The 12,974-nt window shown below is 42.8% G+C and overlaps 1 protein-coding gene across 6 annotated transcripts in view; it reads left to right on the top strand.

The window, feature by feature from the left end:
• The window catches only part of ZBTB20 (zinc finger and BTB domain containing 20), a 785,615-nt gene that overhangs the window by 752,585 nt on the left and 20,056 nt on the right, over nucleotides 1-12,974 (top strand). For all 6 annotated transcript variants that reach the window (XM_043595979.1, XM_043595980.1, XM_043595985.1 and 3 more), the window contains one exon: nucleotides 273-1,877. In XM_043595979.1, coding sequence (XP_043451914.1) covers nucleotides 273-1,877 — 1,605 coding nt within the window. The remainder of the gene's footprint in view (nucleotides 1-272; nucleotides 1,878-12,974) is intronic.

The following is a 12,974-nucleotide window of genomic DNA, read 5'->3' as shown; positions in this document are numbered from 1 at the left end:
CATTGACAGGGATTCAGTACCCAAAATAGCTGGGGCATTGTTGGGGCCAAATAGAAGAAAGGCATTGTTCCCGTAGGCCATCGTACCTCAGCCTGCTGTGCAAAGCATGTCCAACTCGCCACAGAGCCTGCTTGTGTCTGCAAGGTGGGGGGTTGGGGCTGTTTCCAGGAGCCATGGGCATTACCCACCTAAGACATGGGTGTTAGGAATGAAGTCAGTTAGCCCTGACCCACACGCCCTGTCTTGTGTCTGTCTTGCCACCCACCGTGCAGGTGACATCAGTTGCAAGGGGATGACCGAGCGCATTCACAGCATCAACCTTCACAACTTCAGCAATTCCGTGCTCGAGACCCTCAACGAGCAGCGCAACCGTGGCCACTTCTGTGACGTGACGGTGCGCATCCACGGGAGCATGCTGCGCGCGCACCGCTGCGTGCTGGCAGCCGGCAGCCCCTTCTTCCAGGACAAGCTGCTGTTGGGCTACAGCGACATCGAGATCCCATCCGTGGTGTCGGTGCAGTCGGTGCAAAAGCTCATTGACTTCATGTACAGCGGCGTGCTGCGCGTCTCGCAGTCGGAAGCCCTACAGATCCTCACGGCCGCCAGCATCCTGCAGATCAAAACAGTCATCGATGAGTGCACGCGCATCGTGTCGCAGAACGTGGGCGATGTGTTCCCGGGGATCCAGGACTCCGGCCAGGACACGCCACGGGGCACTCCCGAGTCAGGCACATCGGGCCAGAGCAGCGACACTGAGTCAGGCTACCTGCAGAGCCACCCGCAGCACAGCGTGGACAGGATCTACTCGGCACTCTACGCATGCTCCATGCAGAACGGCAGCGGTGAGCGCTCCTTCTACAGCGGTGCGGTGGTCAGCCACCACGAGACTGCACTCGGCCTGCCCCGTGACCACCACATGGAAGACCCCAGCTGGATCACGCGCATCCATGAGCGCTCGCAGCAGATGGAGCGCTACCTGTCCACCACCCCCGAGACCACGCACTGCCGCAAGCAGCCCCGGCCGGTGCGCATCCAGACCCTGGTGGGCAACATCCACATTAAACAGGAGATGGAGGACGATTACGACTACTATGGGCAGCAAAGGGTGCAGATCCTGGAGCGCAACGAATCCGAGGAGTGCACGGAAGACACCGACCAGGCGGAGGGCACCGAGAGTGAGCCCAAGGGCGAGAGCTTCGACTCGGGCGTCAGTTCCTCCATAGGCACCGAGCCTGACTCTGTGGAGCAGCAGTTCGGGCCGGGAGCAGCGCGGGATGGCCAGGCCGAACCTGCCCAAGCCGAACAGGCCACGGAAGCTCCTGCCGAGGGCGGCCCGCAGCCGCACCAGCTAGAAACAGGTGCCTCCTCCCCGGAGAGAAGCAACGAGGTAGAGATGGACAACACGGTCATCACTGTCAGCAACAGCTCCGACAAGAGTGTCCTGCAGCAGCCTTCGGTCAACACGTCCATTGGGCAGCCATTGCCAAGTACCCAGCTCTACTTACGCCAGACAGAAACCCTCACCAGCAACTTGAGGATGCCTCTGACCTTGACCAGCAACACACAGGTCATTGGCACAGCCGGCAACACCTACCTGCCGGCCCTCTTCACTACCCAGCCCGCGGGCAGTGGCCCCAAGCCTTTCCTCTTCAGCCTGCCACAGCCCCTGGCAGGCCAGCAGACCCAGTTTGTGACAGTGTCCCAGCCCGGCCTGTCGACCTTTACTGCACAGCTGCCAGCGCCACAGCCCCTGGCCCCATCCGCAGGCCACAGCACAGCCAGTGGGCAGGGCGAAAAAAAGCCTTATGAGTGCACTCTCTGCAACAAGACTTTCACCGCCAAACAGAACTACGTCAAGCACATGTTCGTACACACAGGTGAGTGTAGGCTCTCCTGGAGACCTGGAAGTGGGCTGTGGGTGTCAGGGGGGCTGTAGGAAGGGAGGGGCAGGACAGCAGTGGAAGGCAAGTCTTGGAGTCATCTTTCCGATTAGAAGGAGCCATCTTCTAGAAGCCCCAAGGGTGCCCCCGTCATAGGAATGAAGCATTGTGCCACCAAATACAAAACCACAGAAACCCTTTATGTAGAAGGGCAAATGGGAAAAAAAAGTCTGATGAAGAATTTGCAGGCACAATATCCTTTAAATGCATCGGACTTTGTAATACATTGTTTGATCCTAGGTGGTTAGAACTGGAAAAGTCCTTGGAAATTATATACTCTAGTCACTTCATTTTACCGTGAGCACTCCTTCCACAGCAGTGCAGTGGTCATAGGCTAAAGTCATATATGACTAAAGTCATATACGCAGAATAGGAATGAAAGATTTAGTCTGTAGTAAGTTCTGTATGAATCATCAGCTTGAAGAGACCACAACAAGGCTGATGCAAGCTTATGCTGCATTTGTGGTCCCTGAAATGAAGAGAAGTGATAGACTCACTCTATTTTCTACTGCCTATTCTCTATTTTCAACACCTAGAGACCACAGATTAGTCTGGGCACTACCTTTTAAAAGGACAATAAACTGATTGAGCCCATTCAGAGGAGTATAATTAGGATGACGAAGGAAGGCAAAGCCATGGCATATCATAGTTGAAGGTCCTAGGGCTGTTCAACCTGCAGGAAAGACTCAGGGCATCATAGAAGCCACATACAAGTATTTGACCTTCAAGGGCAGCATAATGTAGTAGTTAAGCTGGAACTCTGGACCCACATTGCCTGGGTTTGAAATTAGACTTAGGCACTACTAAACGTTGTCACTTTGGGAAAGTTGCTTAATCTTTCTATACTTGTTTCCTTGTCTATATAAACAGGATAATAGTAATACATCTTTCTTATAGTGTTATTTTCAGGATTAAATGAATTAATACATGAAGCTCTTAAAACAATTCCCGGCCCATAATCAGCACTCTATAAATGGTAGCTAACATTAGTATTGCTAGCTTTATTTAAATGGTTGGGAGGAAAGAGACATTAAGCTTATTCTGTTTGGCTCCAAAAGGTAGAACTGGACCAATGATTGGAAGTTATAAAGGAGATTCTTTCAACTAAATAAAAGAAAAGGGTTGTTAATGGTCTGAGCTGCTCTAAGATGGGATAGGCAGCCCCCAAAGGGACTGAGTGTCTATAATTAGAGGTGTTCAAGGAGAGAATGGATGATCATTTCAAAGGGATGTTGTAGGGGGGACCCAATCATTAGGTGAGTAATTGGGTGAGATGGTGTTTCATCCCTGGATTCTGTGATTCTAGAGCTAAGATCTCCTGCCCTCCTAGCCCTTTGCCCAGCCCAGCTGATGTCACATAGATTCTCTTGTACCTGAAAATACCTACCCCAATGGTGATCACCATATTTGAAATTCTTATCACAAGAGTCATTCTTCTGGTATACCTCTGGTTCCAGAACACCCTGTTAAAAAACAAAAAAGTTGCCAGAAAAAAGTATATACTAGAATTATAATACATGAAAATAAATTAGTTCCTCAAAGCAACTTTGTTTCTCACATAAGCTAGCAGGCATCTAGGGGATAGGACATAAGGCACATAAACTTAAGTTAGGAAATAGAAGGGAAGGAAAACAAACACTAAGATAAGGTACCCAACCTGGAAGTGAACAACTAAAACAGAACGTTACTTACAATGAACTTTGCCTTCTTAACCGTCAGCTTAAGGCAAGACATTATGTAAATCTATGCATGTGCCTTTATGTGAATCAGTTCTTAAAGATGACAATTTTCACACCTCCAAATAAACATGGTAACTCACTACTGAATTTAGCAGGAAATCAGGTAGGTAAGTCACTATGTTTATTTGGGGTAAATGTGAATTCAGTAATCACCTGAGATCAATCAGGGGTAGTTTTCCATGTGGTATGGGTATCATCATTATTTGGTAAATGGATCAAGCAGTAATATTTTTATTTATGTGGCACTTTATGGCTTACAAAAGTGCTCTCAAAATTTTTTTCCCTTTCTTTTCCTGAATAGTTGTCACATAAACCATCAAATTAAAGATTAAGGAGGAAAAAGAGACCATTTGTGGAAGTGTATCCTCAGCCAAAGTTTAGTTTGCTTGTCTTGGATCCATACATTTCTATTACCACCCCCCCTCCCCCAATGTGCATCCCTTCCAGTAGACCCAGTAGATATAAAATTCACAAATTCTATTAGATCACATATTGAAATAAGACTTTAAACTTGGAACATAAAATTTTCAGTGCACTATCAAAAATTGTCTTTTTTGCTATATAAACACATTTATCCAGTGGATTCACTAAAGGATTCTGTGGTTAACCCAAATAACTAGATTTGCCCACGAGAAAACCAGCAATGGGTTTGTACTCTTAGACATCATAGATACAAAACCTACAAGTAAAGTCATTTCATAAATCTAAATCTAAATTATTCTCAAACCTTTAGCCTTTAGATAACCTAGTAAACTATGAAGGTCCTCAGTAAGTTATGAAGGTTTTGTATTGGTGTGTATGACATGGCTACGTCTGGGAACAATTAATAATACACAGATATCGCTTGAGCACCTCATTCAAAAGAAGCAAAATTTTTCCCATTCACCCTGAATTATTTGTCAGTGGCAGTTTGGAAGGGCCATCTGTCTTTCAAGACCTTTGTCTAACAGAACGAATCCATAACCTAACAAAGTCAAAGAACAATTGGTCTAGATTTTTCAAAAGGCATGACAGCCTGAACATATGGAAGTAATTCAGGACCTGGATTCACTGCGCCCTCCATTTCAAAACAAAGTCCTCTCCAGTTTCTTGGGAAAACATAAAAAAAAAAAAGGGGGGGGGCCTCCCAGCTTCATAGGAGCCCAGTGGAAATGATAATCCAGAGCAAAAAAGTCCAAATGTTGCTCTAAAAAGATTCTAGAAAGTACTAGGAATACTTGGAAAAGTATGGATGGTTTCAGTATTCTTATATAATCTAATATAATCTGTATAATCTAATATAATTTTGTATAATCTCTACAATCTAATCTAAAAGAATCTTACTGAGAAAGAGCAGCTTGATAGAATTAAAAGGAAAGATATTTGAGATCTCTGCATCACAGCTATTATGCAGGGTACCTGGCTTTGCATTTCAGTTACTCAAAGGTTTAATGTAAATAGTACTTATTTTGGACAACTGCAGAGAATCTATTCTGAAATCGGGATTCCAAATAAAATTCTGTGGGGGCTCTGGGTTAATGATCCACATATTCATTGAAGGGAAGTGTTTGAAACAAATCAGTAGTCCATTGTATTGACTTTGGAGCTAAGCTCTACGTTAGGGAACCAGGGAACCAGGTTCCCTTAGGGAACCAGGGAACCAGGGAACCACTAAAATTTAGAGTGGGACATAAGTGAAAGACAGTTATACTAGAATTATATTATTTGGGTTCAGTTTTGGTTCCTTTAATTGTCTGTGTGGCCATAAGCAAGTCACTTAATTTTATAACCCTCAGATTCTTTGAGTTTATAATGGAAATAATAATTTTCTTGTCTTTTGAGTAGCTGTAAAGGTATGCTACATTTAAGAGCTTGTCATAGAAGGTAAAGTACTAGCTAATGTTTAAAAAAAAAAAACCCATAATCATTATTATCTTAGCCCCCTCCACCCAAGAGACACTGAGATTCTTTGCTCTGTCTCACATCTCTGAATAATAAGCTCTTAACAGGTTTCCATCCTCTATGGAATTCAAATGCTGAAGCAATGTGGTGCTCCTTGGATTTCCCCTGAACTTCCTTCATAACATCAGCATTTTTTTTCATTCTTTAATGATTTTTTTAAGAGTAAAAGAAAACCCCTCACCTAACCATTCTATCCACTCCCAAACAAACCACAGAGTTTCTCCTCAGAGTTTCTCCTCAGAGTTTCTCCAGTTCACTTTACTACAGCCTCATAAAAGTTGTGAGAAAGGAAACCAAGAGTTAAGGAGGTATTTGAAAATAAGAGAGTCAGAGAAAAAAACCAAAAACACAAACCGTCCTGTCATGGAGCAAAGCAGGGCTCTTCTATGTCCCCTCCCCTCAAGAGACAAAACAAAAGTCAAAAGAATAGGAAGGCAAGGACAGAGGACACAGAAGGATAAGACTTGGTGTCAGTGTGCATATGGAAGTCAAGCAATAGGGAAAATGCAAAAATAACCCAATAGCAGTGGTTCTCACAGTGTGATCCCCATAGCAGCAGCATACATAATCTCAGGCTCATCCAGACCTGAATCAGAAACACTGTGATGGAGCCCAGTAATCTGTGTTTCAGTGAGCCCTGATTCACATTAAGCTAGGAATCATTTCCCTAGAAGGCTGGGTGATGACGAGGATGGCATCAGGATGCTTTTGTTACGTAACATTGTTCCCTAAAATTCCACTCATAAGAACCTATGCATTTGCAACAACTAAACCAGTTGAAAATAACAGCTTGATTTTTATAGTGGCTAAATTATATTACGGAGGCAAATATCTCATGTATGAGAGGTGAGCTAAGTCTCTCAAACTGCACAAGGACCATGGCAGATGTACGCCTCCTGGCACTTAAAATACTGACTTGTATTATTATTATGGGGTTATCTCTGCACCTTCCAATTATAATGTGAACTCTGTGAGCCAGAAATGGTTGATAGGTAGGTAGGTGGGTAGATAGATAGATAGATAAAGATATTTATATATCTTATACTTCAATATACCCAGCATAATACCTTACACATAATAAACATTCAATAAATGTTTGATCAGTGAATGAACTGAATGACCAGGATGGCATTTGAAGTATTTATTTACCAGCAGGTATAGGTTTGCCAAATTTAGCAAACACAAATACAGGATGTCCAGTTAAATTTGAATTTTGGATAAACAACAAGTGTATTTTTAGCATAAGTATGTCCCATGCAGTATTTGTGACATACTTAGACTAAAATATTATTCATTTCTTTTCTGAAAGTCAGATTTCACTGGGTGTCATGTATTTTATCTCGCAATACTATCCAGGTGGAACTTTCTTTTAAGACCCAATCTTAGGACTCTTTGCTTTAAATTCTATATATGAATACAAGCTAGCATATGTAGCAGCTTAACAAATACTTTTTGAGTGAGTAAGTGAATGAATGTTCAGAAATGTGGGCATGTTTTCCCAGAGAATTTAATTCAAGGGACTTATACATAAATGCATTATTTTCTAGCAAGACTTAAATTTCTTTTTCTTTCCTTTTCTTTTTTTATTTTCTGAAGAATTTATTGTATCTGCATTTCTACTTGTGTTTTCTTCACTAACAAATGGTAGATGTTTGGGCTTTTTCTGAATCATACTATCAACAGCCCATTTATTGGTGACCGTTTTTTAGTCTGTTAGTGTCCTCTGCATATATGATAATTTTGTTTGTTACTTTGAGAAGCTCAGCTATTTCTGCCAGGAATTTGATGTAAATGGATATAGGAATTTAGTAACATAACATGTCAGAAATAGTGTAAAAATGCTGAGATCAAGGTAATAATGTGATAATCCTCACACAGAATTTGGGCTATTAATTATATCAAGCCAGTGAAGAAATGAACAAGTATAGGGGCGCCTGGGTGGCGCAGTCGGTTAAGTGTCCGACTTCAGCCAGGTCACGATCTCGCGGTCCGGGAGTTCGAGCCCCGCATCAGGCTCTGGGCTGATGGCTCAGAGCCTGGAGCCTGTTTCCGATTCTGTGTCTCCCTCTCTCTCTGCCCCTCCCCTGTTCATGCTCTGTCTCTCTCTGTCCCAAAAATAAATAAACGTTGAAAAAAAAATTTAAAAAAAAAAAAAAAAAAAAAAAAAAAGAAATGAACAAGTATAAGATTTGAAATAAGAAAGCTTTGGTTTTACCACTCTCTGAAAGTGGGAAACTTCACCTTATAGAAGTTCTGCAATCAATCTGAGCCTTAGGTTTTTTTGCCCCAAAATATATGGGTCTTAATAATACTTGCTTTACATGGTTGCTCTAAGAATCAAATAGCATAATTTCTGTGAAAGCACTTAACCACAAACATCATAAAATTACCAAAGCCATTTAAGAACATATGTTAGGGGCGCCTGGGTGGCTCAGTTGGTTAAGTATCCAACTCGATTTGGGCTCAGGTCATGATCTCATGGTTCGTGAGTTCAAGCCCCAAATCCAGCTACGTGCTGACAGTATGGAGCATGCTTAGGATTCTCTCTTTCTCTCTCTCTGCCTCTCCCCCACTCATTCTCTCTCTCTCTCTCTCTCAAAATAAATAAACTTAAAAAGAAGATATATGTCACAGTAATATCATACATTTTGCAGCATAATCCAGAGGGCAGGAAATCGTTAACAGGAGGAGGAAGTGATAATCTGGCTAGGCTGAAATCATCCTCTCATCTGTTACTGACTTTTTGGGTGACCCTCAGGATATTACCTCTCTAATGGAAATACCATCTTCTGGGGATTTTAGTATCTACCTGCTCATAAAGTTGTAAGAGAAGTTAAATAACATGGATTAAGTTCCCTGAGATCTTCAAAATTCTGCCAACACCAAAATATGTTACCTGTCACTGAAGCCACAGATGTTCTCTGAATGCAGTGTGTCCCTGGTAAACAGCCCCCCCCCCCCCCCAGTCAGCCTCATAGTCCAAGCTGGTACCAGGATCGCACCCTCAGAAGTGGAGGCAAAGGACACCAACCATATCTCAGGTGTGTAGGCCTTCCTTCAGCTAGACTTCTCTGGTGGAGAGCAGACTTTCCAGCCAATGAAAGCTCTTTGTGACTCTGAGCACCCTTCCATTCTTGCCACTGAACCTTTCCCACTTTCTGTTCTGACCTTGATGTTCTGTATTCCAGGACTCCTTCCTTGCAAGTGACCACTTTCCCTGACCCCTAGTCTCCTTTTCCTTCCCTGCTACCTACCCTCTCGCCAAGCTCCCAGTTTTGGTTTTCTGACCCCTCACCATACTCACCTAAAAAAGAGGGTGTCGTGTTAAAGTAGATGATGGAGATGCCAAGAGTATGGTAGAGACAGGTGGGAACAGTGCCTCTGAAAACATCCCGGTGATAGCATTCACTGTACTTTCTGCAAGGCTGGAGAAGCCTGGTTAGAGTGAGAAAGAATCAGCAGAATAAGTGGGTTCTTGCTGAGCCCCCAATACAGAAGTCACTATTCAGAATTGGGGTGTCTCAGCCCAGTAGGATATCTTTTACTTAAACTTTGGGCAGACCCTCTGTATCTACTAACCTAACAGTATCTCTCTTCCTTTCTTTTCTTTTTTTTTTTTTCTTTCTTCCCTCACTTGTCATTCATGGTAGAGCATCAGTGCTGGTCCATGAGAAGGAGTTTAAAAGAGGCTCTTTAGAGAACAGACATCAAAAACTGGAGGAGTATATACGCTCACCGCTCCCCCCACACTGTTGGAATTGTAAAGGACACTGCCGCCCCTTTGGTTTCTCCACTTGCGTATAGTTTCTTGGCCTCCAGAACTCAGTTGTCGCTTGCTCAGAAACCCTCTGTCAGCGCTGTCTGCTGACATTTTATTCATGATACTGCTTCTGTCATTAGCATATGTAACTGAGAGCGGACTATACCCTTAACTCTGAATTACATAGCTGCAGTATAATCACTTGCTTTATTGATTATCAGAAAAAAATTTTTCTTATCCTGAGTTGGCTTCCCCATGCAATGCAAACTATTTCTCAGTTGGTTTCATTTATCATCAGTTTCTTTCTACTAAAAAGAACAGTTGGCTTTTTTTTTTTTCTTAAAATGATCACATACTCTGTGCTAAGTGCTTTATCTCTTTAGTTTTCAAAATACCTTCACAAGACAGGTCTTATTGTATTACTCTCAAGTTACAGATAAGGAAACTGAGGCTTATAGAGGTTAAGTAACATACCCAAGTCACTCAGCCAAGGAAATGGAATTCATATCTGACTCCCACATCGGTATAGCCCAAAATGGAACATTTTAAAGTGAAGGGGCTTGGAGCGCCTGGGTGGCGCAGTCGGTTGAGCGTCCGACTTCAGCCAGGTCACGATCTCGCGGTCCGTGAGTTCGAGCCCCGCGTCGGGCTCTGGGCTGATGGCTCAGAGCCTGGAGCCTGCTTCTGATTCTGTGTCTCCCTCTCTCTCTGCCCCTCCCCCATTCATGCTCTGTCTCTCTCTGTCTCAAAAATAAATAAAACGTTAAAAAAAAATTTTTAAAGTGAAGGGGCTTATATGAGCTTCTCCCTTATGTTATAATTCTAGTGTCTGCTTTGGATGTTGTGTCTCTTTCTAACACAATGATTGGGCTTGCCATTCCTGACTATAGTCTCAGTCCTGAAGAGCCATCCACTTCCACTCATCTTAACTCTTCATTTCTCCACACTGAAAGCAACAATTAGCAGACCACATCCATTTCATGTATAATGTTGAAAGCCCTTTCGGGGTCCCTATATGCAACAGACAGAAAAATAAGAAAGAAAAATATTAACATTTCTACTGAGTGATAGTGTCTCAAATTCGCACATATATAAATGAAAGTTCTGGACACCTGATTAATCTGAAAATATGCCCAATTTAGTACGACAGTTCTTGAAATACCTATGCTCTACCAACACAGCACCTTAATAATTATAGAGAGCGCTTTCCTTTAAGGAGCTCCCAAGTGCTTTACAAACATTTTTCCTCATTAACTATCATACCATTTTCTGTGGCAGGGAAGGGAACAGAATACTTTGTCCTATTTAAAATGTGGGACTGCTAATGCAGTGAGTGATTGAAGCAGGTTGCCCTCAGGTCATGTGCTGACAAGGCCTGGACTAGAGTCCTCAGGGGTTGTGGGTCAGGGTGGGCAGAAGGCCACTAAATCTGCAAAGGGCCATGGCAAGTGCTTGGTCCAGCTCCTTGCTTTCAGAAGGGGAAATGAACCCAGGGAGATTTAGAAAGCCCAGGGTCACACAGATAATTAACAGCTGAACCAACACTACATGCATACAAACAACATACAGATGTATGCTATGGAGGGAAAGATAACAACCGTGAAGAATCAATTTATAGTCAGATTAGAAGGTTGTGAAAGCAAAAAGCCTTCATGAGTGACCTTGCCTAGAGGAAGAACACACTGTAAGAAGGTGAAAGTTTCAAATAGCAAGAGCATTTTAAACATAAAGTTTCAGTAGCCACAATACCATCTGGAACTTAAGAAGGCAAGCTTCCCATTAAAGGTGATAGGTGGATATGTTTTAAAAGATGGTTGGCCAGCCTATCGTAGCCTCTAGAAAGTGTACATACTCAAAGCACAAGGATGGCAAAGACCAGCTTGAGTTCAAGCATGTTTACAGCTGACAGAAATGTTCCAACTAAAAATAACACACACGGCTGTCTCTCTTTGGGAATCTCTCATTTCAAAAGAATGTACCTACATAAACACCATGCACAGACTGAAGTCTTCTTTTAGGAATGAGGCTTCCCTAAAGTCCCCCATTTGTCCAGAAGTGAACTTCTTCTCTTCTAACCCTATGATCCTATGGACCTATCCTGTCCCATCAGTGAGAATGTAGGGAAAGAAATCAGAGAAGAGTCGAGAGGAGAGGGAGCTAGGCCAAAACATTTGTGAATAACTAAGGAAAAAAGGGTTCAAAGACCAATGACATTGTTAAGAAATTGGTAGAGTAATTCCTGAACGAAACAACCATTCCTCACTGTCCTGTGCTTCAAAACATATCCTTTTACACTTAAAAACACAATGAGAAAAGGCTTCTGATGAGATCAAGTTTTGTAAAACAGATCATGAACATAAAGCACTAACACTGAGCCTGACACATATTAAGCACTGAATACATGGTGATTGTTTTCATTGCCATTATTACTATGACACCTCAAACCTCTTCTGTTTCATAATGGGGAAAACGGAAACACAGTCAAGGCACATATTTTAATTGGAAGTTAACTCAATTTTAAGAAATAGATTTTCTACCCCGATACATAATCCAGATATCGAACAGTTACACTAGAGAGTTTCAAAGGCTTGGGGCCTTGGGCTGGGTTATGGAAGAGTACATAGAAGGACTTTTTTCTCCGAGGTGGGTGCCTCCATTAGGCAATCAGTAATGAGGTGGGGCAGATGGAAACACCCTAATGCATTTCCTCTCACCTGTCAAGAGCAGAGCTGAGAACAAACAGCACCAACAAAAACAAGGGTCTATTCATCCAAAGAGATGTCACAGGCCCGTGGATGTTACTACATTTAGTAGTAGTAGTATTACATTTAGTAACAGTATTTTTGCTTACCTTAATCTTTTTAACAGGCTTGAACATTCGGTTTCTAAGCCAACAGCAAACCAAAGCAGTAAACAGGAGAAAAAAGGGTTTCCGCCAACAGGCCGAGAACAAAGAAAGAGAAAACTATTTTTTAAATTGACCCCAGAGTTCAAAAATGCGTATGGAACCATTTAATTGGGGGTCGGGGGAAAGGATAGTCTTGCAATAAGAATACCATGAGAGTATTCCCATACCACCCTTGGTGGTCTGCAAAGTGATTTCATATGTATTTATGTCAACACTAGCACAGTGAGGTAAGTAGGACTGTATACCTCAGAGGCATTTGGAGATTCGTCCGAGAGCCATGCCGAGCGTTGGTGCCCGGATTTGAACAGGACCATTTCACTCTGTTGTGCTGTCCACCACCTACTCAACCTCCGTACCAGACAAAGCCAGTCTGCAGCTCAGCGCAGTCAAGATGGAATAGCCAGTTAACTCTAACGTTACATTTCAGGGAGATTTTTGTGTAAAATAAATCAAATTTAAAGTGTAGCTTTTCAGAACGACTTGCGCCTATATTTTGGAGCAGTAATGACTTGGCCAATATTTTCCAGACCTGTCAAGGCACAGGTGCATTCACTAGACAGAATACTGGAAACGGAGACTGTCCCCCGAAGAGTCAAGCTATATAACCACTGTCCTTGGTTTCTAAAGATTCTAGAGAACCCTATGTCTTCAAAGATCTCTCCTCTCTCTTATTTCTTGCGTGTGTT

Source organism: Prionailurus bengalensis, chromosome C2 (assembly GCF_016509475.1).
Source record: "Prionailurus bengalensis isolate Pbe53 chromosome C2, Fcat_Pben_1.1_paternal_pri, whole genome shotgun sequence".
Classification (NCBI taxonomy): Eukaryota; Metazoa; Chordata; class Mammalia; order Carnivora; family Felidae; genus Prionailurus; species Prionailurus bengalensis.
The sequence above is the reverse complement of the archived record's forward strand: the minus strand, read 5'-3'. Positions and strand labels throughout refer to the sequence as shown.